The sequence below is a fragment of the Pelobates fuscus genome, chromosome 9 (assembly GCF_036172605.1).
Source record: "Pelobates fuscus isolate aPelFus1 chromosome 9, aPelFus1.pri, whole genome shotgun sequence".
NCBI classification, from domain to species: domain Eukaryota; kingdom Metazoa; phylum Chordata; class Amphibia; order Anura; family Pelobatidae; genus Pelobates; species Pelobates fuscus.
Window position 1 is genome coordinate 19,025,007 of NC_086325.1, and position 25,897 is coordinate 19,050,903.

General features: G+C 37.6%; 2 protein-coding genes across 2 annotated transcripts in view; one reads left to right on the forward strand and one right to left on the reverse strand.

Annotated features, from left to right (window-relative positions):
- Positions 1–25,897, forward strand: part of LOC134572450 (sperm acrosome membrane-associated protein 4-like) — a 715,452-nt gene that overhangs the window by 184,692 nt on the left and 504,863 nt on the right. The gene's annotated exons all lie outside the window — the stretch shown is intronic.
- Positions 13,403–18,161, reverse strand: LOC134572447 (zinc finger protein 850-like). The gene is made up of 2 exons (XM_063431425.1): positions 18,065–18,161; positions 13,403–16,967 (listed from the first exon to the last, which is right to left on the reverse strand). The coding sequence occupies exon 2, from the start codon at positions 16,888–16,890 to the stop codon at positions 13,405–13,407; it is 3,486 nt and encodes a 1,161-aa protein (XP_063287495.1). The 5' UTR covers positions 16,891–16,967; positions 18,065–18,161; the 3' UTR covers positions 13,403–13,404.

Here is a 25,897-nt window from a genome sequence, read left to right on the forward strand (position 1 = left end):
TAACTGGGGAGGGGACAATAGATTCAACTAAGTTTAGAGCCGCCTAAAATATACCTACATCACTGTATGTATGATGTGCTTGTATTTGTATCTATCCATGTATTTGCAAGTGATCGTCTAATTGTGTGTGAGCCAGTAGTAATGTGTGTTTGTGAGGATGCAATTTTAGTTTTATATGGTTGTTGAGCAGTTTGGGAAAAAGAAAAGGAGGCTCGGACTCCACACAGGTGGAGTTCACAGTAATTAAGGGGTGGTGCTTGAGTGTGAAACGGGATCCAGAGACATGAATTTCAAAGCATCCTTTATATCCACATTGGTTGTTTCCTGTTTAATGTCGACATGAAAGGCTGGATTAGCCAGTTTCATTATTTAGTTTGAGCAGCACTTGTTTTTATAATTTTATTTTTATTCTATGGTTATGTATTATGAACCATGAAAGGCGTCTTTACAATAAATAGCACACTGAATACTTAATTTAAACTTTGCCTTTCAGTCACACTATTAACTACTATTTTTACACCGATTTATCTTTTCATTTGGATCCCAATGCCATCTAGGTCACAGCACAGTGTTCCTGCAGGGCACACAATGTGCTACTGACTGCTGTGGCTCAATGCTCATGCTCCAGATTATTAATATTTCTTTAAATTAAGTATATGTTAAAAAAAAAAATGAGAAGCTCAACCCTACCTTTTATGACAGGATACTACAGACATATACAAGCACCTTGGGTCAGACAGTGTTTGAAACTTTAGTCCCTGCACAGACACAAATCAAAGTTAAAAAAAGTTGCACATTTATATATACTACCAGCGGAAATGGGAAAAATGTGGTATTTTCATCTACCTTTTTGGCCACTAGATGGCACTCAAATACTGAAAGTAAAGGGCTGATGGACTATCAGCCCACAATTCAATATACAGTTCTAAAAAATAACCACATGATGGCGCCAAATACTTGCTGTAGCTTCCGTGAATGCTTAATAGGACTCTATAGGCACCCAGACCAATCCCAGGTCACTTAACCCTGCAAAGCTAATTATTGCAGTTTTTAATAATAGTTTTTGTACCGCCCTGAACACCGACCACCCCTGGCTTGTTAACTTTAAAAGAGCAGTTATTTTGAGTGATTTCTCTGGATGTCTGCCATTCGTATAACCGAACACACGTACTCTAGTGAATGTCAGTCATTTTGTCTCCTGAACGCAGGCAGCAGTACATGGTCGTCGAATGCGATCCCGCTGTCAGGGTTTCTTTGCTGTTTTAAATAGCAACCCTTCCTCTCTATGTGTGTCGGAGCTATTCAGCTGCTTTTTAATGATCAGCTCCTTCATTACCATTTCCACGGTTACTCACCTGGTTGTTAGTAGCCAGCACTTATGCTAATCAGTGCAGCCTATTTAAGCAGCAAGTTCCAGTACCTCCTTGCCCTTGCGTGGTTTCTTGTTTCCCAGAAGACTTCCTATTTCCTGTGTTCCCTGTGCATTCCAGGTTCCTGAATTCTGACCTTGTTCCTGACTCTGCTGCTCTTATTTCTCCTGATTCCAGCTCGTCTAACTACCCGCTTTGGTGCCTGACCCCTGCTTGCCTCCTGGACTTTGGTTTGGTCATGTGTTGCTATTTATTAATGTCTGGTTCTTGGTCTCCAAAACCCATGAACCCTGGGGAAAACTGTACCGCTGCCCGTTCCTCTCCCAGAGAAGTTAGAGGAATGCCGTTCGGGAGAAGGAACTACCGACTGGGGGGAGCATTCACTCCCTAAAAGACAGGGGGAGCATTCACCGGTGTTCGCACAGGAACTCCTGAAAGTCAGAACGTTACCTGAATGGCGATTCTGTTCTACCGAAAGGATCTAATCGGTATTTGGACAACTTGGGTGCTCAGATCCAGTCTATTCGGGGATATGCGACTTGTGGGGTTCCAGTGTATTGTTATGGTATTTCTGGGGTGTTTTCTGTATTTCATGCATGGTTCCCTGTAACTGAGAGATAATTGTGTTATGAGGCTTAGACTCAATTATCTCCCAGACACAGGGAAGCCTGGGAGGGGTTTGTGTTGTGTTGATTAAAGACCCCATGCTGGTGGTCTGTGCATAAAAAGCTGTGTGTGGCTCAATAAACCTCAGTTGTACTCCCAGAATTGTGGGTCGTCCAGTTACTGGGGAGGAGAGCTAATCACTTTTCAGCACCTTGTTCCTGAATACCAGTTATCCTTGATCCAGTGGAGGATAGTCCTGGTCAGGACTAGCACTCTGTTACATCCCTGCAGGGGGAAAAAAAGCGTTTACATTGGTGCCTAGTAACACCTCTAGTGGCTGTCACTCAGATGATGCTGAACACTCCCCATAGAGATGCACCTCTATCAGGACCGGTGCAAGGATTTCTGCCGCCCATGTCACTCACTCACAGACAGACACACACACTGGCAGACACTCATACTCACTGATAGACATACACTCACTCACTGACACACACACACACAGAAACTCACTAACAGAAGTCTGAGATGAGTTCCTCATCCGTGACTGTCGAAAGATGTCCAAGAAGGATGTGGCGTGTTTCTGGATCGTACTGCTCCTGTGCCAAGAGCTATGGACCGAGTCGATCGCAGAGATGGGACCATCCTCCAGCATCCTGATTCAAGAGACACCAGGGTTCATCTTGACAGAGAAGAGGATCCTGACCCAACGTGTGTTCATCAGCTTGGACCCCAAGATTTTTATCGAGAAGGCGTACAACATTTCATTGATGCAGCTTCCTGAGTTACAAACATGGTACCAGATGCACTTCCAAAGAGCACAGGACCGTGTGCCATACATCTTGGAGCAAGCCCGGAAACCATTTGTATCCAGTACTATTTCGATGAGCAACCGACCCAAAAGGTTCCTCACTGCTATAATTGTTGCATTAGTTTGTGCCACTGTTGGTGCAGTTGTCGCAACTGGAATGTCTGCAGCCAACTCTATTACTGTCCAAAACACATTAACGATATTCACCAGGTGATAAAACAGCAAAGAACAAACTGGAATGATTGAATTGGCAGGGGGACGCATACCTCTGTATTTTGTATCCAAGGATATTGTTAATGCGATGCTTGCCAGTGTGGATGGAGAAACAATTGAACCTATGCAATTAAATCTGGCATTTGAGATGGGGAGCGCTATACCTCTCTTAATTGATCCAGAATGCATGAAGATTTGCTTTTTATTGGCCATACCGTATGTAACTCAAATGAAACAATTTACAATGTCGGTACATGGAAGGAAGATATTCATGTTAAAGTTCAAACCCCAGATGTTTTGGCTTTTCAACCGTGGGTACCAGATTGGTATTCAATACCCATTTTGAATGACTGTGAAAAATTCAAAGACAATAATTTCAAGTGTGATGGAAAACCTTTTGTGTACGATTCTACCAATGCCTTGTGTGGGATCGAGTACATTAAACATGGCTCTGAAACATGTCAAGTGACTATGTCCAAAACCGGCAGTAATGCTTTGGTACATGTTATCTTAGTAAAAGATAAATGGTTGGTTAGCACGTGTCTTAAAAACATGAGTGTTTTTCACAGGGACCAGGTGACTAATAATGTAGTTGCCTTACCAGCACCTGTCTCACTGATCAAGGTACCCCACGACTCTCGTATCACCATCAATGACGTTACGCTATATCTGGTGTACACTGACATCATTGAAAGTGCGAAACCAACTAAGAATGTAGCGCTTATTTATAGAAAATTATAAATCACCTTTTAATAAACTTTCAGGAGCAGGGTTTCAGCAGAGAGATATCTATAAGGAATAATCACATATAGTATAGATCACACTTTTATGATATGTTTAATATTATTATATGATGTACACACTCACAAACGGAGAGCTATAGACCCAGCTCTGGTTTGAATAGCCTCTGGGTCCATACAGGTGAACCCCCCTTTCTTTCCGATATAATTCCAAAATCTGTGGATAAGTAGAGGTACACCAAATAGTGCAGTATTGTTTTAAAATAGTATTTGGAAATATAATATGGTCATCCCAAGTGGGTACTCACAGGTATAGAGTCAGGATACACTGACTCAATTAAACAGCGTCGTGCAGATTCGGGACTGCACTCCCCGTTGGATACAACAGTTTCAGGAACCAGGATCAGTTAAAACAATAAAAACATTTATTAATACACTGTAATAGTACAAAATTAAAAAGCCTCAATGTGCTAAATAAAAAAAAAGGGCCGCGTTTCGCCACTGTAAACGTGGCTTCTTCAAACCGCATTATCATACAGCAATGATCCTGGGACTCCTCGTGCAGGTTTAAATATCCAAAATCGGCAGGCAAATAGTCAGTGCACATTAACCGTCGTACGTCAGTACCACCCACAGGTACAACGTGTGCGGTCCATGCCTCCGGGAGCCGAAATGGTTAAATCCTTTCTTGTCATTTTGGCTCCTTTTATTCCTCCGTGCGGAGAGCTGCATTCATATTCAGCAGGAAATGTATATTCTTTAAAAGTTCATCATTTTTTTTTCCTTCTCTTTCACTTTTGCTTTGTGAAACCTAAGTAAAGCTATAGATGATCACAAGTCGCTGCAGTTACGTTTGATTCTAAGGAATTGTCCCTTAGGGGCGTTTTCCAACCAGGGGGAGTGGTGGCAGCTTATATTTTCTATAAAACTATTACAGTCAACTTTTTAAAAATGATTTCTTGTTTTAATTTTTCCCTCTTCAATAAAAATGTCAAGATCTAAGAAGTTTATTTACTCCATTTAGAAGTTTATTTACTCCATGTACTGCTTAGTTTAATGCCCCAATCATTGGTATTTAAAAATTCTAAAAAGGAAATAAAATCGCTTTCTTCCCCCTTCCAAATCAATAGGATATCATCAATTTAGCAGCCATAGAAGGCCAAGCTCCCCCCCAGCCATGTCCCTTATAAACAAAGGAGGAATAAAAGGAGCCAAAATGACAAGAAAGGATTTAACCATTTCGGCTCCCGGTACCGGCATGGAAGAGAGGAATGGACCGCACACGTTGTACCTGTGGATGGTACTGACGTACGACGGTTAATGTGCACTGACTATTTGCCTGCCGATTTTGGATATTTAAACCTGCACGAGGAGTCCCAGGATCATTGCTGTATGATAATGCGGTTTGAAGAAGCCACGTTTACAGTGGCGAAACGCGGCCCTTTTTTTTTATTTAGCACATTGAGGCTTTTTAATTTTGTACTATTACAGTGTATTAATACATTTTTTATTGTTTTAACTGATCCTGGTTCCTGAAACTGTTGTATCCAACGGGGAGTGCAGTCCCGAATCTGCACGACGCTGTTTAATTGAGTCAGTGTATCCTGACTCTATACTTGTGAGTACCCACTTGGGATGACCATATTATATTTCCAAATACTATTTTAAAACAATACTGCGCTATTTGGTGTACCTCTATTTATCCACAGATTTTGGAATTATATCGGAAAGAAAGGGGGGGTCACCTGTATGGACCCAGAGGCTATTCAAACCAGAGCTGGGTCTATAGCTCTCCGTTTGTGAGTGTGTACATCATATAATAATATTAAATATATCATAAAAGTGTGATCTATACCATATGTGATTATTCCTTATAGATATCTCCCTCCTGAAACCCTGCTCCTGAAAGTTTATTAAAAGGTGATTTATAATTTTCTATAAATAAGCGCTACATTCTTAGTTGGTTTTGTATATGTTATATTGAAAGGAATATCTGAATGTTTAGCAGCTACTAAGACAAAGCACATTTATACTATATTTACGTTTTTTTTTTTTTATATATATACATCTAAAGCGCTGGTTCCATCATCTATTTTATCATTGAAAGTGCTATTGAGATGGTGGATCCCTTCCAGAATCTAGATATCCCTCTAGATCCTAATCTAAAGTTGTTGCTAGACCATAAGCCCAACCACACTATCCAAATGTCAATCAGAAAATATAACATTTCTGTGGACACATTTAAATACTCTGAGCTAGATACTGACCTTATTGATCGTGTTGACTGGTTCATCCATGTTAAGATTGTTATTGGGTGTGCTATAATAATGATATTATGGTTGATTGTACTAAGTTTAAAGTTCAAAGCTCTTACAGGTACAAAAATATGCGAAAATGTTCATTACATGCACAAGCTAATGCCAGAAGAAGTGATGTGAGTGCACAATATGTCTTGTAACTTCTATAGTGCTTATTCATAGAGTAAATTAATCATTGCTATGTGAATCACTAAGCAGGGGTTATGTCAGGATATTTATATCGGCAGACATTTTGTGCTAAGATAGAAATTCAAAGTGTCTACTGCCGGTCACATTTAAAACCAAGCTGACTCCATTTTGGATCTTCAGGCTTACAAAGACACATAATTTCTTCTTGCTTTCAGTAACTCTAGCCATCAGCCTGTGCTAAGGAATGCTTTATATATAAAAAAAGAAATGCAGAAATGTAGTCTTAGCAAGGATGGGGACTAACACTCAACTCTCAAACTCTTTGACTCAACTCAAGAAACACCTCCTTGACACTTAGAATTTTACTATTACTTTCTAACTAATATCACTTTCTCTATCACATGCACACCTCCTTGCAAACATTAAGCACACTTCCATTCATTCCTGCAACTACCTACTCATCTGATAAGAGCATCTACATAACTGGTTATTATGCTGGTTTTATTTAATTAATCTAAATTAATTAAAATATTTACCAATAGCAAGATACATGCCTGGATAAATCCCGGTCAGATTTCAATAATTGAGAAATCTTTTTTTTATTTTATTATTTTTTAACATCAGATATTGGGATAGCATATGTCATTGCCAAATAACATTATCAAACATCCCATATCATCATATGCTTGAGCTAATCCAAAAAAAAAAAAAAAAAAGAAAGAAGAAAAAAAAAAAGGCAGAAAAAGGAAAGAAAAGGAAGAACGAAAAGAAAACAAGAAATGAAAAAAAATAAGTTCTGCCTTCTAATATTAGTGGAATACTAGCTTATCTTCAATATGTCTTAAAATATTCTTACTATGGTGTTATCTTACTATGATGTTTCTACCCAATACATTCGCCATATATCCCATATCTTATAATAATGGTCTCTCTTCCCCTGAGTGGCCCAATGAGCTTCTTCGAGTTCCCTCAAAGCTTCCACTCTAGAAATCCATTGTTCTTTAGTCGGAATACTAGGTTTAAGCCAAAACAACGGGATCATAGCATTTGCCTCATTCAATAGATAGCTCAACAATATCTGTTTGTGGTTCTCATTGAAGGAAGCTGGCCAACCCAGCAAAATCTTGGATGGGGACAGCTGATCCAGCGTTGGAATTTTTTTATAAATGACACTCAATACCTGTATCCAATAGCTCCCAATAATTCTGCACTCCCACCATATGTGTTCCATATTCGCCCCCCTCTCGCCACATCTCCAACAGCCATCAGAAGCCAATGCTCCATATTTTCCAAGTCGGTCCGGGGTATTATACCATCTTGTAACTCTTTTAAAAAAAAATTTTTTTCCTAGAAGTGCTCACCTGAGCCTTCATCCCCAATTTGAACACAAAGGACCAATCATTGCTGTCCATTTGAATATTCAAACCTTGCGTCCATTTCAGTTGGAATGAAGGGACAGTCTTCTCCATAGCCCCTCTATGAATTAAACTGTATATACTAGACAAGTAACGCTTTTTCTCTATACCAGGACCACAAAGTGACTCAAACCCTGTTCTATCTCTCGTCTACCAATATGGTAACACTTTTCGGTTTATAAAGAACTTTAAATACCTAATACCCATTCTATCTATAAGTGCTGTCATATTGTCCCATAATGGGAACTCTCTTAATCTATTGGGTGTTTCATCTGTTATTAAACTTGTTACTAAAGGGTCTACCTCTCCTGTTAACTTTTCCAATAATTTATGACCCGAACCAAACTGTAACTCCAAATTAGATGCTAATGGGAAGAATACCGATAGTCCCGGGGATAGCCCCCATCTATCTTTCAGCCTTCTCCAAGTCTGTATAGTGTGGTTTATAATTGGATGTTTAGATGGTGATAATAATTTTAATTTACAATTCTGACAAGGCAGGGTCTCTAACTTCACCTTTATAAAGTCCTGTTCTATCATATACCATGGCTTCACCTTGTCTATAGCCGTCCATTCTCTAATTCGAGTGTATAATACCGCAACATAATATCTATAAATATGCGGAAGGCCCAAGCCACCTCTCTCAATAGGTAATGTCAATGTATTATAAGCAATACGTGGAGTTTTATGATTCCAAATAAATGAAAGGAATGTAGACCGCACTTTTCTAAAAAAAGTCTCTCGGCAGAAAGACTGGCAAAGTCTGAAACAGATATAATATCTTAGGTAAAATTATCATTTTTAAAATATTAACTCTCCCGATCAATGTGAAAGAGGCCTGATTCCATTTTTTTAAATCTTCTTCAATCTTACTCAATAGTCTCCCCTAGTTCAATTTGAATAGATCTTTTTGATGTATCAACAATTGTGTCCCTAAGTATGTTATACTAATGTCTGTCCACTTATATTTGTATAGCTTTTGTAAGTCCACTTTAATTCGTCTATTTTTCCCCACTCCCAATATTTCAGACTTATCTGGATTTACTTTAAAGTTAGATAAGCCACAGATTTTCTCCAGTTCCTCATGAACATAAGATAATGTATATCGGGGTTCTGTAAGTTTAAGTAAAACATCATCAGCAAAAGCAGTTACTTTAACTTCTCCTCCAGTATACTTATATCCTTTAATATCAATATTCTTTCGGATGGCTTCTAAAAAAGGTTCAAATGCTGTCGGGATCCCGCGGGCGGCTGCGAGGGGAGGCTGCACTCCGCTCGCGGTACTCACCCTCCAGCCGTCCGCGGTCTCCTCCTCCTCGTGGATTCGGCGAGCGGCATCCTTTCATCCTCGGATGCCGCCCGCGTTTTCCTCCACGTCCCCCAATGGCAGCATGCATGACGCTGCACGCTGGGAGACCGCCCAATATATTACACGCCGGGGTCAGTCACCTGACCCGGCGTTAAAGGCACAGTGCCTCAATCACAGTGGGAGGTTTAGATATCTCCCACATGTGATTGTTAATTCTGATTGGAAATTATCCAATCAGAATTAACCTTATGGTTAAATACTTACCTTTCCTGTTCCTCCCTGCCCTGTTGTGGTCTTTGCTTGCTAGTATTTCTACTGAACTTGTGTTTCTGGTTACGTACACTCTGGCTTGTTAATCTGACTTTGTGACTTTCACCTACCGTTTCACCTCGGCTTGTTTCTCATTATTCTGTCTTCTGGTTCCCCTTACTCGGCTTGTCTCCTGACTATCCTGTGTGTGCTTAGCCCGGCCACTCTAAGGTCCGGTACTGCACCTTTTCTGTGTGTGTTTTTGTAAAATCTAGTAGATTATTCTTAATGGATGGTTCCCGGAAATGATTAATGAAATGGTTATGAACATTATTTTAATTGAAAATTACATGAGAATAGGCTATTAGATGCCTAGAAGGATTTAGCCAGCGTTGAAAGGGGTAATCAGGATTTAACTGTGAGCCAAGATTTTATGGCTTCTCGCTGTGCTGTGTGAAGTTTCTGTGTTCTGTGTCTGTGAGATTGTTTACATATCGAAAATTTGTAAGTCTTGACAATTGATGCTGTAGCCATTGAATTTGTTTAAAACCATTGCCATTATATTGTATACCGATGTTATACTAAATATTCACTGATTATTACCACACATGTTACATATTATTATTATTTTATTAGGATGTCACAATAAATTATATTTTTATAATAGAATTTGTGATTTAATTGTATGGAGTAAAAATCCTCTACAATGATGACATTCTCTAGGATCTAAGAGAATTAAAATAGTGGGTAATTATCAAGAAATCAATTTTGATGTAATACAAATAATTAAATTATTTTTTGATAATTTTTAAGAAAATATTATTTTTAATATTTATCACCCCATAAATATCCCCACAATCCCTACAGTTTTTATAGCAGTCGATGCCGAAAAGGCATTTAGGAAAGTAGTTTGGAAATTATCAGATACACTCTCCGCATTCGGAATTGTGGGAACTTTTAAGGATCCTACAAAGTCTTTATATTCTTCGCCTATAGAAAAAATATATGGTAATGGTTTAGATTCTGCTTGGTTCTCTATCAAAAATGGAATCACACAGGGATGCCCACTGGCACCTCTTCTTTATATCCTCTCCATAGAACCATTGGCTGCACATATAAGGCAGCAGCATAATATCACTGGTGTGAACTTAGCAAGTCAGGAACAAAAAATAACTATGTTCCCTGATGATATAATTCAGACTTTAACAAATCCCAAAATCTTCTATACCATGTGTACTTAGCTGTATAGAAGAATATAGTAGATTTTCTAACTATAAGATTAATATGGAAAAAACTCAAGCTCTTCATGACAATTTACCAAGAGCAATATTAAATAGTTTGAATAATAACTGCAAATTTAAATGGTCCAATTCTTTACGCTATCTGGTAATAAACATAAATTTTAACATTGAAGAATGGACCGTAGATAATTATACCACACTCCTTAGAGAATTTAAAAATACAATTCTAAAATGGTCTAAACTTCAAATATTTTGGCTTGGAAGAATAAACATCATTGGAGCATATTTACTACCAAAATTAGAGTATCTACTTTGTACTATACCACTAAGAGTTCCAAGGAAAGTACTTCAAGTGTTTCACGGTCTAATTGTATCTTATGTCTGGCGCAATAAAAAACCTAGAATTGCTCTTAAAGTTATGTCAGCTACATTAGCAGAACGAGGTTTATCATTTCCGAATATTTTTACATCCATGATACAGTTAGGTTTTCACACTATTTAGAGGAAGAAATTATAACTCAAACCCGAAAGCTTGGTATATATATGAAAAGACCTTATGTAATAACTTTGACCCTTTTGATTTTTTCTGGATTGATAAATTAAAAAAAACAAAAAAAAAAAAAACCTATCTATTGATAACTTAATCATTACCCAAACCTTCCATTCTATAACACCAATAAAGAAACACTTTTTTGCTTAAAATCAAATTTCCTCAAATGCCCCTTTGGAGATACTAACATTTTTTATTCAAGATCTTAATTTATCTGGTAGGTTACTTGAGAGATAGGGTAAAGATTCTGGACCTATACAAATCTTCTGGAATTAGCAGTTTCCTAAGTATTAAGGAAAAAATTGGCCTTGCGAACAAAGAACATTTTACTTACTTAAGAATAAAAAAAACTTTCTTTGTAAAGTAACCATAATTTTAGATTTGCCCTTCGATAAGATTCTTTTTGGAAAGGTTAAAAATAAATCTTCAGCAGTTAGAAAATCTTTGGAGGTATTAAACCAAGAGATAAAACAATACGATCATTAGATGGGAAAGTGATCTAAGAAAATCTTTTTCATGCCAAGACTGGCAAAAAACTTTTGAAGCTTTGAGGAAATCGATCCATTGTATAAATATACAAGAAACATACCTTAAACTTATTCATGGATGGTACATGGTCCCTACGAAAATAGGCAAATTCCAAACTAACTCCTCAAATATCTGCTGGCGCAGTAATAAAGAAAGTGGTTCATTTAAATGTGTGTGGTGGGAGTGTCTGGGCCTGGACACTCTCAAACTAGCATTATCCAAACTATTTACTGATTTAAAATTAAATATTACGTTAACTCCAGAAAGATTCTTATTCCATTTAGATCTACCAAAAGCGGACAAATTATCTCAATGTCTATCTATTCATATCTTGATGGCTGCTAAATTGTGTATTTCCAGGATATTTCTCCTTCCATGACAGAGATCAAAATCCAGATACAGTATCAAGCCCTAATGGAGAAGGCGGTATATTTTAAGGATAATAACATCAGCTCTTACAATAAGATCTGGGGAAAATGGTTTGACTACCATAAAGAATAAATTATTAATGCTTTATGCAACATAATAACCCTGGCATTGATGTTTTGGCAAGACAAACACGGATAACAACATTCCAAAGGTGGCTCTACCTTCAATCAGTATTCTAATTGAAGTGTAACGTACTATACCCTTCCCTGTTTATCGATGGCCAACCCAATATTTTGTATTGTTTTGTTGTTTTTCTTTTTATGTTGTAAGTCTTTGTACATATTATAATGGAATATCTATATTCTGTGTTTAACTTATGACACGACTATATTTGTATAACTCAAAAATATAATAAAAAACATATAAAAAAATAAAAAAATAAAAAGTGTGCTAAAAGGAGGTTGCTGAACATTCTGCATTTACCAAGATTTTTTTTCACATCAAACTTCTGAAAGCAAAAGATAACATTTACAACTGATATACTTTACAATATAAGAATATATACATACATATCCTAACTGTAAATAAAAGGCACGTATTAAAAGAAAGGGTGGGTGTAGGTTTTTCAGTAGGGACCGTTACCGAGAGTGGGAAGTCAAGCCAATGGCTATATCTACCCCAGCTTTAGCTGACTACCGGAAGAAGCAAGTAATAGTTTTATTTAAAAACACCTCACCTAGGCAAAAAATGATGAGGGTTTAGTTACATTATATGATCATACATTGCATATATCATATATATGCAATGTATGATCATATATATGATGATATATATAAGAAAAAAAGCCTTGCACTCCTACTTACAACACGTTCAACCCGGTGCTCTCTACACTAAATATGCAGGACAAAAAAATCAACACTCCCAGCATTTCATAATATCAAATTTCTTTTACTACAAAATATATTTTCGAGTAAAAGAAATTTGATATTATGAAATCATGGGAGTGCTAATTTTTTTGTCTCATATATATATATATTTAAATGTTTAATTTGTTGCAATATTATCAGCATTATGCAAATGTACACATTTCCATTCAGTAAACAGTGGGTGCTGCAGTTATCACAAAACCAATACATTTGTGCATTGTACATTCATAGTTATTTTTATAGTGTCAGCATCACAAATAATTTGCTATAATATGAGATGCTGGAAGTTAAACAAACTTTGAACTGTAAATTTAGAATGTCTTACATTTACAATGATAGATGTTCTGTTCTCATGTTAATCCAATGATGCCTCATAAAATCTTGACCATAACCTTTCCCACATCCAGAACATCACTAGATGTCTGTGTGACTTCTCTGATTCCTAACAAACTTTGACTTAGTAATGAAACATTTCACACATTCAGAACATGAGAACAGTTAATAACCTGTGGGACGATTTTGATGACAAATAGTTTTTTGTTTCCATAATGACTAAAACATTTTCCACATTCAGAACATGAAAAAGGTTTCTCTCGTGTATGAGTTCACTGATGCTGAACAAGATTACATTTAGTTAAAAACCTTTCCCACATTCAAGAACATGAGAAAGGTTTCTCTCTGGTGAGTTCTCTGATGCTGAATGAGATTTGATTTAGTGGAAAAACATTTTCCACATTCAGAACATGAAAAAGGTTTCTCTCCTGTGTGAGTTCTCTGATGCTGAACAAGACATGATTTAGTGGATAAACATTTTCCACATTCAGAACATGAGAAAGGTTTCTCTCCTGTGTGAGTTCTCTGATGCTGAACAAGCACTGATTTAGTGGATACACATTTCCCACATTCAGAACATAAGAAAGGTTTCTCTCCTGTGTGAGTTCTCTGATGCCGGACAAGATATGATTTAGTGTAAAAACATTTTCCACATTCAGAACATGAGAAAGGTTGCTCTCCTGTGTGAGTTCTCTGATGCTGAACAAGCTCTGATTTAGTGAAAAAACATTTCCCACATTCAGAACATGAAAAAGGTTTCTCTCCCGTGTGAGTTCTCTGATGCTGAACAAGATCTGATTTAGTGGAAAAACATTTCCCACATTCAGAACATGAGAAAGGTTTCTCCCCCGTGTGAGTTCTCTGATGCTGGACAAGACGTGATTTAGTGTAAAAACATTTCCCACATTCAGAACATGAGAATGGCTTCTCTCCCGTGTGAGTTCTCTGATGCTGGACAAGATATGATTTAGTGTAAAAACATTTCCCACATTCAGTACATGAGAAAGGTTTCTCTCCGGTGTGAGTTCTCTGATGCTGGACAAGATATGATTTAGTGGAAAAACATTTCCCACATTCAGAACATGAGAAATGTTTCTCTCCTGTATGAGTTGTCTGATGCTGAACAAGATTTAATTTAGAGGAAAAACATTTTCCACATTCAGAACATGAGAAAGGTTTCTCTCCTGTATGAGTTCTCTGATGCTTAACAAGATAATATTTAGTTAAAAAACATTTCCCACATTCAGAACATAAGAAAGGTTTCTCTCCTGTATGAGTTGTCTGATGCTGAACAAGATTTAATTTAGAGGAAAAACATTTTCCACATTCAGAACATGAGAAAGGTTTCTCTCCTGTGTGAGTTCTCTGATGCCGAACAAGACGTGATTTAGTGGATAAACATTTTCCACATTCAGAACATGAGAAAGGTTTCTCTCCCGTGTGAGTTCTCTGATGCTGAAGAAGCTCTGATTTAGTAGATACACATTTCCCACATTCAGAACATGAAAAAGGTTTCTGTCCTGTGTGAATTCTCTGATGCCAGACAAGATATGATTTAGTGGAAAAACATTTTCCACATTCAGAACATGAGAAAGGTTTCTCTCCTGTGTGAGTTCTCTGATGACTAACCAGCTCTGTTTTAGTGGAAAAACATTTTCCACATTCAGAACATGAGAAAGGTTTCTCTCCTGTGTGATTTCTCTGATGTCTAACCAGCTCTGCTTTAGTGGAAAAACATTTTCCACATTCAGAACATGAGAAAGGTTTCTCTCCTGTGTGAGTTCTCTGATGACTAACCAGCAGTGCTTTAGTGGAAAAACATTTTCCACATTCAGAACATGAAAAAGGTTTCTCTCCTGTGTGAGTTCTATGATGCTGGACAAGATTTAATTTAGTGGAAAAACATTTCCGACATTCAGAACATGAGAAAGGTTTCTCTCCTGTGTGAGTTCTCTGATGTCTAACCAGCTCTGCTTTAGTGGAAAAACATTTTCCACATTCAGAACATGAGAAAGTTTTCTCTCTTGTGTGAGTTCTCTGATGCTGAACAAGCTCTGATTTAGTGAAAAAACATTTCCCACATTCAGAACATGAGAAAGGTTTCTCTCCTGTGTGAGTTCTCTGATGACTAACCAGCTCTGCTTTAGTGGAAAAACATTTTCCACATTCAGAACATGAGAAAGGTTTCTCTCCTGTGTGAGTTCTCTGATGTCGGACAAGATATGATTTAGTGTAAAAACATTTTCCACATTCAGAACATGAGAAAGGTTTCTCTCCCGTGTGAGTTCTCTGATGCTGAAGAAGCTCTGATTTAGTAGATACACATTTCCCACATTCAGAACATGAAAAAGGTTTCTGTCCTGTGTGAATTCTCTGATGCCAGACAAGATATGATTTAGTGGAAAAACATTTTCCACATTCAGAACATGAGAAAGGTTTCTCTCCTGTGTGAGTTCTCTGATGACTAACCAGCTCTGTTTTAGTGGAAAAACATTTTCCACATTCAGAACATGAGAAAGGTTTCTCTCCTGTGTGATTTCTCTGATGTCTAACCAGCTCTGCTTTAGTGGAAAAACATTTTCCACATTCAGAACATGAGAAAGGTTTCTCTCCTGTGTGAGTTCTCTGATGACTAACCAGCAGTGCTTTAGTGGAAAAACATTTTCCACATTCAGAACATGAAAAAGGTTTCTCTCCTGTGTGAGTTCTATGATGCTGGACAAGATTTAATTTAGTGGAAAAACATTTCCGACATTCAGAACATGAGAAAGGTTTCTCTCCTGTGTGAGTTCTCTGATGTCTAACCAGCTCTGCTTTAGTGGAAAAACATTTTCCACATTCAGAACATGAGAAAGTTTTCTCTCTTGTGTGAGTTCTCTGATGCTGAACAAGCTCTGATTTAGTGAAAAAACATTTCCCACATTCAGAACATGAGAAAGGTTTCTCTCCTGTGTGAGTTCTCTGATGACTAACCAGCTCTGCTTTAGTGGAAAAACATTTTCCACATTCAGAACATGAGAAAGGTTTCTCTCCTGTGTGAGTTCTCTGATGTCGGACAAGATATGATTTAGTGTAAAAACATTTTCCACATTCAGAACATGAGAAAGGTTTCTCTCCCGTGTGAGTTCTCTGATGCTGAACAAGATAATCTTTAGTTAAAAAACATTTCCCACATTCAGAACATGAGAACGGTTTCTCTCCCGTGTGAGTTCTCTGATGCTTAACAAGATAATATTTTGTTAAAAAACATTTCCCACATTCAGAACATGAGAACGGTTTCTCTCCCGTGTGAGTTCTCTGATGCTGAACAAGATAATATTTAATTAAAAAACATTTTCCACATTCAGAACATGAGAAAGGTTTCTCGCCTGTGTGGGTTCTCTGATGACTAACCAGCAGTGCTTTAGTGTAAAAACATTTTCCACATTCAGAACATGAAAAAGGTTTCTTTCCCGTGTGAGTTCTCTGATGCTGAACAAGATAATATTTAGTTAAAAAACATTTCCCACATTCAGAACATGAGAACGGTTTCTCTCTTGTGTGAGTTCTCTGATGCTGGACAAGCTCTGATTTAGTGGAAAAACATTTCCCACATTCAGAACATGAGAAAGGTTTCTCTCTTGTGTGAGTTCTCTGATGCTGAACAAGCTCTGAGTGAAAGCGAAAGCATTTTTCACATACAGAACACAAGAATGGTTTTGGGTTCATGTTTACCATCTCCTTTAAGAACATATAGGATTCTGAGCAATTGCTTGATTTTTGAGAGTTGGAATCCTTGTTCATAATAAAAAAATCTTCATAGTTTGCTTAGTGTTTCTGTTCTACTCAAGTCCTTCAGAGTAACGTCTGCTAACACACATCTGAAAGAAATGTACTGGTAGTTATAAAACATCTATATAAATTACCATACTTAGACTGTGCTTTAAATCACAGATGAATAGGACAGGGGAAGAAAAGATAAGAAAAGAGGAATACTGATATATATTAGCTTAAAATATCAGAAAGGATATATAATGGGTTGACTTATAAAGAAAGTGAAATATGTATTGGACTTTGTTTTCTCAATGTTTTCTTTAGATAAGGGTCAAATGTCTCTTTTGTAATTGCAATGTATAATACAGCAAGCTCTGGGTGTAAGCATTAAGCCACTAAGGCAGTTTTACTTGTTTCTGCCTGGGGAGATGGGAGGGGGAAACTGGAGTTTCCTTTGGAAACTAGGATTTTTTGAGGGAGAGGATGGGAGTGGGATATAGTAGGGGATTTAAATTCAATGGTTTTGTATAGTTCAACAGGGTATTTATACAGGAGAGGGAGGGACTGTTGTTGATCAGGGATCAGCCAATAGCTCAAAACGCTAAAAAAAACAAAAATGTCTACAACTTTGATATTAGAGTAACTATTGTAAATTCTCGTGGTATTAATACACCTCAAAAAAGAGGAATAGCATTTGATTTTCTTCAAAAGGAACAGATCCATATCTGTGCATTACAGGAAATGCACTGGAAGAAGGGAGACACTATAAGAATAAAATAAAAAAGGAAAGAGATTGACAAGGTAGATATTTGCTATTAATTTGCGAGATAAATAATACAATATATGCACTTGCTAATTTGTAGGCACCTAATCACTCGCCATTACATTTATTAAAAAAAAGGATTAAATGAAGTGGAGAGGATTAATCAAGGGGATATTACATTGCAGGCAACTAGAATTATTTCATGGACCCAGATATAGATAGAAACTCCATAGAAGGGAGAGGCATTGAGAGAATAAATTATTATATATTGAACAAAAAGGAACACGTGGAATATTTAAAAGAGATCAGTAATTAGTATTTTAAAGAAAATAATAATAAAAAAAGGTAAAATTTTCTATAGTTTGGTGCGCTTATAAAAGTGTCATACGTGGACACCTAATAAAAATAGGGTCCCATCAAAAGAAAATTAAACTGGTTTACCGGAGATATATTTGGAATTGGATTCCCTCAGTCTTCAGAATAAAGAGGCTCCATCTAGAGAAACCACACACAAAAATTATACAGTGAGAAAAACTTTTAAATGAAGCAGTAATAAAAAGGACAAAAGGGCAAATTAAAGGCATAATAGTAAAAAATACTAGACAATAGTACTACAAGGGTAATAGGCCAGATAAATTACTATCGAATCAAATCAAAAAAGGAAATCAAATAAATATATTTTTAAGATACAATAAAAAAGAGCAAACTCATGATACCTGAAAAAATAGGATGAGCATTCGAGGAATATTAAAAAACCTTATATAAATTTACCAATGTCTTCTTATAAAAAAGACAGTTTCTATTTAACATATTTATAAATTACCTTGCAATATGAAAGCCATTTTTCACTGCCAGGTTATGTTTTTGTATCTCCAATTGAAAAAGCATACTGGCGAAACCTGTTGTGGATATTTTATTGGCTATCTTTAATATTGTATTAATAAAAGGTATTTTTGGCTTTTTACAATCGGAATGTGCCATTTTACTTTATTTACTACTATTTTTTTGCTTTTATTCTCTACTGCCTGGCATCTGTCTTTTAACTTTAGTGAATATTACTCCCAAAGATTCCCAGGTGGGGATTATACCACCCACGACTAAACCATAGAGCAGTTTGCCTGTTCCTTTCTTTGCTATCCTATTCCTGAGTATTTTATACAGTGAGTTTGACAAATGCCGTTTTCCACAGACTTTTTCCACAGACTCCTGGAGGAGTGTGGAAGCTGGCCTCCTGCCCACCGACTTTGGTCCAGGTGCCTAATACTATGGGAAACAAATGCTGCCTGAGAGCCAGACTAAGCACCCCGTAGTTTGTCCTCCGGAGCCCCTCTAAAGTTCACCGGCAAAAGCCCTAATCGTCCTGGAACTGTTTTGGCCATAGGACCATGTGTGCCAAAGTATTGAATAACAAAACAACACGGACACCCGTGGAAAAGTGATAAAAAACACAAAAACTTTAACTTAACTGATAGGTACACGGCCTCCCAGGGTTATCTCCCAGCTGATAACCAAATTGCAAGACTGTATAGTTGATGGGATATTTTGGGATATTGCTAGTGTACCTATAATAGAGGACAAAACATAGTGCAAATATTGCTACTAAAATATAATGAATATTGCCGGTGATCAGAATGCACTCACATATTCCAGAATAATAATGCGTGTTATAGGTGCCTCCCCTTGGTAGAAATGGGGGGTGTGTTCCTTTAAAATTTCAAGTGAATAAATCGCCTTTAAGTATTCCTTTGGTTGCTGTTTGTGAGATTCTATGCTGACCTGGATACCCTATCGGCTATCACTTGAGGAGGGAATTTTAAAGGAACACACCCCCCATTTCTACCAAGGGGAGGCACCTATAACACGCATTATTATTCTGGAATATGTGAGTGCATTCTGATCACCGGCAATATTCATTATATTTTAGTAGCAATATTTGCACTATGTTTTGTCCTCTATTATAGGTACACTAGCAATATCCCAAAATATCGTGCCAAAGTATTGACCTGGATATTAGTGTCCAGGTCCGGAAGCAATGCTGGGAAGAGGTTGTGGAGGACATGCAAGTTCTCCAGAGAGAACCCTCCCAACCCCAAAACAGTGACATCGGGATCAATTGGATCTGCGGATACCTTTCTTGGGAAAATAGTCCCTGGAGGAATGGGTGATTAAACTGGAGAGACTGGCACGAAGATAATTGGCAATAGATGATGGCTACCGGGCTTTACGGTGGTATGGGGTCCAGCAGTACCCATGGCTAGCTGATGACGACCCACCAGAGGGTGAGGACTATAATAGCCCGGCCCAATGTGGGAGGCTTTTCAGGGGGAAGACTGCGTTTGGAAGTACTGCATTGCTCCGATACTGGGACATCCAGGCACTTAGGTGAGACGTCCTTGATCTCGCTGAAGCGACAAGCCTGCTAGCCGAGCTGTTCTACCTGGCCCTTCTGGAGTGGGAGCTGGAGTACAGGCAACTGTTCAACTATGCAGCGGTGGGCCATAGAGGCTGGGGATTTAATAGACCTTACAGAGGCAGTAGAGGTGACAGTCCCTCTCCCTAACAGCAGGAGCTACTAGGAGTGGAGACTGTTGGTCTCACTCCCCAGCGGCAGTAGTCGAGACAGCCGGTCCCACTCCCCAGCGATTTTACTATTTCATGATAGACATTGGCATGTTTTTTATGTATATGTATTGCTGTTGGTATAATATCCATAGGACCTATAGTTTTAGGATAGAAAGTATTTGTCTGCACAATATTTTTGTCTGCACAATATTTTAAATACTTTTTGGACACTTAAGCATCACAACAAAAGTCACAGCATGGACCATCAGACCCAATACGTCAGTTTACACATAACTATAAGAAATTTATAGGCAAATATTTTGGTTTATATTTTTCCTTACAGTTTTACACCAAGTTGTAAAATTATATAATTTTTTACAAGCACATTACACTTTAATTATTAAAGTAATTGATTCTATATATTTTAAATATACATAGACATTAGCCACTGCAGTAATACTTTAGACTTGGTTCTTAGTGGATGGTAATTTGCCCCCCCCCCCCCTGATTTTTGTTTTAAAGGGACACTATAGACACCAGAAAAACTACAGCTTACTGAATTTGTTCTTATGAGTAGAATAAGTTCCTTCAGGCTTTTTGCTGTAAACACTGTCTTTTCAGATAGAGATTCATTGATTCAATTCATCTCTATGAGGAGATTCTGATTGGCCAGGGCTGTGTTTGAATTGTGCTGGCTCTGCCCCTGATCTGCCTCCTTGGCAGTCTCAGCAAATCCTATGGGGAAGCATTGTGATTGGATCATACCACCACTTCTGATGATGTCAGCAGGCGGTGGGCAGGTCAAAGACAAACAGGGTCAGAGCCAGCAGCTGCAGACTTGAATACAAGTATGATTTTACTATATGTAAGGAGGCAAGAGGGGGCCAGATGGTCGTTTTAACACTATAGAGTCAGGAATACATGTTTGTGTTCCTGACCCTCTAGTGTTCCTTTAAATAATCCATAAGTAAAGAGGATATTAGTGAATCTTCACCTGTGTTTGATGGATATATGAGATTATTTGAAACACACTTTAAAAATAGTATATATAACTGCTCGACTGGGCCTTAAAATGGATTGAATACAACAGGGAGATCAGCTATATGTATATGAAGGAGTTTGTTCATAACTTTTTTCCCTCTATTTCTAAGTTCACCGAATTCATACGACTTTATTTTTGTGCTACGTCAACACGGATGTGTGTTGGCAACATGGTGGAGGCAAAGCTAAGTCATTCAGACTCTCCAGGGATGCGGAAGACTAGTTTGGGACAACGCACACACATCGGGTTGCTATGGCAGCGCTGATGTATGAGGTCATCACGGTGGAGGTGGGACTGGGTTGCACATGTGCACGAGGATGCTGAACACATCTGAATTCAGTCTGGGGTAAGTGGTTTCTAATTATTCTTACTATATACATGTGGCACATTTAGGTAAGAGGTTTTTTTCTAGGTCCTGAGGAAAGTCCCATGTTGGAACTGAAACGTTAACCAGCATTTGTTTCATCACACATGTCAAATTGTCCAAGACAAAATAATAGGGGAGATTAATTACAGATAAAAGTCTGTGAGTGCTACCAATTTTTACTATTGTTGTATACTGCAGCCTGGTTTAACCCCTTAATGACGAGTGTTGGACGAGGTCCGTCACTCAGGGGATTGCCATAACGGCGAGTGCCGGACCTCATCCATCACGTGTTAAAATACAGATCACCGCAATCGCGGCGTTAATGGTGCTCCGGTCTGCCTCTAATACAAGAAAGTGCTGCCCCAGCACATGTGCTCGCTCTGACAGCCTGTCAGAGCGAGCACATGTGCTTAGTATACTCACCTTCCGCCTCCCTGCACTTCCTGGTTCTGTGTGAAGTGCAGGGAACCGGTACAGTGATGATCCTGCCCCCTGTTAAAAAAAAAAAAAAAAAAGTTTATTTATAATCCCACCCCACCTTTACCCATTTTAATAAAAAAAAATTAACCCCTTAACTAGGGGTTAACATTAAAAAAAGTTGTAAATTAAACTTTAAAAAGTTAAAAATTAAGCTAAAATAAGTTTTAATAACGTTTAAGTAAAAAATACAACCCCCCATTTACCCAGTCCAAATAAAAAATGATCCCACGCTAAAGTTTAAAATATGCCTTTTGAATTACCCCAGGGTGTATTCTTTAATAAATAGTATGTGTTTGTGGGGAAGTTTCAATAACCATCCGTCTAAACTACTCCAAAGTGGAACATGGACACAGCGTAAAACTTCAAAGTTAGAAAAAAACTGAATGGCTGCGTCTCAAATGTGCCCCTTCAACATCCACATATACCTGGCAAAGGTACATACTGTGGTATTGAAAAGGAAATTACTTAGACCATCTGGACACCAAATCCAGAAGTCTATAGTAAATGCTGGAATAGGAGAGCTGGGATTGCCAAATTAAACAATAATATGAACGTAAGGAGTCATTTATCAATTGTAACAAAATAGGTGGTCAAATACCCGAATTGGGTAAAAAAATCTAGCCTCAATGGCTCACCTCAAAATGTCTTCCTCATCACACTGGACATGCTGTATGGGAGCACCTAACCATACTCCAAGACTTATAACTATAAACCTGCAAGCTTTTTCCTTTTTTCACATAATATGGGTAAGATATACTGTGAGCCTTAATATCACTAGTAGGTCTCATTACAGTTATCTAGCCCTCATATATGTGGGTATGATTGCAGATTGGTCTTGTTGATAATTTGAAACACAGATGCTAGTTGTGGCATATAGAGCCTTATAACTAAGTCTGCTCCCAGCACAAGGACCAGTGTTCCTAGTCAATACTTTACTTAGCAACCTGAAGCTAAGTTTATCTATTGTCTGTAGCTATCAGAATTGACCTACCATGATTAAAGTCTAATATCTGTAGCTTTTTAAATACTATCTAGAAGTACCCCATTGACTAAGACATTTTGAGGTGAGCCATTGAGGCTAGATTTTTTTACCCAATTCGGGTATTTGACCACCTATTTTGTTACAATTGCTAAATGACTCCTTACGTTCATATTATTGTTTAATTTGGCAATCCCAGCTCTCCTATTCCAGCATTTACTACAGACTTCTGGATTTGGTGTCCAGATTGTCTAAGTAATTTCCTTTTCCATTCTCTGCATAGGGGTTAAGCCCTAGGACACTTCTGGAGTGTCCAACTTAGGTGAATTTCTGCCAGTGTTGCGGAGTTCCATTAGTTGGACCCACCAACAAGGGTAGAGATCTATTTTGAGATACATACTGTGGTATTTGCTGTACTCAGACGACATAGCTGAGCAACATATGAAGTATTATACAGTCATAGCATACATAATGTTTGCAAAATATACTGTGCAAACTCACTTTGTGTGTCAAAAAGGCAAAAAAAACGCTTATCACCACTACACTTGGTACAAGCTAGCGGAAAAATTATACCACGCTAAGGCTCAAAATATGCCATTTGAAATACCCTGGGATGTCTTCTTTAAGAAATGGTATGGCTTAATGTGTTATTTGGATTATATAGCCTGGTAAAATACTCTAAAATGGGACGTGGGCACAGCGTAAAAATGTAGTTTGAAAAAAACTAGAATGGCTGTGTCCCAAATGTGCACCTCCGATGTCCACATATCCCTGGCAAAGGTACATACGGGGGTATTGCTGTACTCAGCCGACATAGCTGAGCAACATATGAAATATTATACAGTGGTAGCACACATAAGGTTTGCAAAATATACTGTGCAAACTCACTTTGTGTGTCAAAAAGGCAGAAAAAACGCTTATCACCACTACACTTGGTATAAGCTAGCAGAAAAATTATACCATGCTAAGGTTCAAAATATGCCTTTTGAAATACCCTGGGGTGTCTACTTTAAGAAATGGTAGGACTTTGTGGGGTAGTATGAATTTAAACCCTGCTAAGATGCTTGGAAATTGAACATAGTCCCAGCGTCAAAATCAAAGTTCGGTAAAAACTGATATGGCTTGGTCTCCTATATGGCACTGTAGCTTCACGAAATAGTTCCAAAGACATTCATTGGGGGTGTCTTGTTACTCAGAATTTGGGGGTTTGAACTTAGTGGCACATGTGAAATATACAAAATGCCCAGCAAAAATGCAATCCATATGTAAAAAACGCACAAAATTATTTTTTACCACATATTTTGGCATATATTAGTGAAAAAATGGGAGCATGTTAAGGCACAATATGCACCAAATGAGATACCCTGGAGTGTCTACTTTTACAAATGGTAGACCTTTGTGAGGTTTTTTTGAACAGTCAAACTGTTATTATACCCCAAATGGAAGCATAGGCTCATTAAATCCATCTCTCAAAATTCTACTGTGAATACTGAAAAGGACAGGTCTCCTATATGGCACTGTAGCTTCACGAAATAGTGCCAAAGACATACAATGGGGGTGTCATTTTACTCAGCAGATGTAACTGAAAACAAAATAAAACTTTGTACAGGAATAGCACACACCAACTTTACAAAATACACATGAGAATTTCTTTGTTATAAGTTTGTGTGCCAAAAACAAAAAAAACACAATTTTACTGCAATATTTAGCAGAGGTTGGCGGTGAAATGGCTGCGTAGAAAGTGTGAAAACAACCTTAGGTAAATAGCCTGTGATGTCTACTAAATAAATATATACTTTTGTGGGGCAACTTTGTTTTCTTTTATGGCTATTCAGCTTACAAGACAAACATACCAAATTCTAAAATCGCTCCACATTAAAAGTTTATTTTACTCCTTGTGCTTTGTGACCTGTAACTACCAAAAAAAAATTAAAATCCCAGACACATTATATGTTCTGTAAATCAGAACAACTAAATTAATTTATTTTTAATTACTTTCCTTAACCTGCACTAATTGTGCACACATTATTATTGCAAAAACTGTAAAAATAAACAAAACCTTTTTTTTGCATTTTTCTGTATTTTTTATAATAAATAAGCATTTACATTACATCGACATAAACAAGATAAAAATAAAAAAAGGTATTTAACTTAACGAATAGAGCTTGACAGCTGCTTCTCAAAGTCTGCTTTTAAGGCAAATATTTTCTAATAAGCACAATTGGGAAAAAACATTGTAATATTATTTGTCTTACTTTTCATTCGATTAGCAATAGTAGTCAGTAACTGATGATAAACATATTGCTCGATTAATAATACTGAATATCGATACACTGATAATAAACACATCACACTATATAATTATGTTTATTATTAGTGTATAGATATTCACCATATTACACTATATAATGATGAGGAGTATCTATACACTGAAAATAAAAATATTGCTCTGTATTATACAGAATATCTATACACTAATGCAGGGTTCACCATGGTGACTAGGAAATTTGTCTTGGCACCTTGGATTTGTGAGTCCTTTAAGCAACCATCCCGGCAGCCTGGGATGGGAGGCAAACAGGTGGCTCATGGAGAGCGAGGGCAGCCAAGTGTGCGGCTCATGGAGCATGAAGAGCTGAAGGATGGGCAGGCAAATTTTAAAACCCACAGGGACTCTTTCTGGCCACAATAGTGATGGAAAAGTTGTTTCAAGGGGACTAACACCTGGATTGTGGCATGCCGGAGGGGGATCCATGGCAAAACTCCCATGGAAAATTACACAGTTGATGCAGAGTCTGGTTTTAATCCATAAAGGGCATAAATCACCTAACATTCCTAAATTGTTTG

Bases quoted from the DNA above. Each gene is read 5' to 3' on its own strand.
- LOC134572447 (XM_063431425.1), bottom strand. From the start codon at position 16,890: ATGAACAAGGATTCCAACTCTCAAAAATCAAGCAATTGCTCAGAATCC.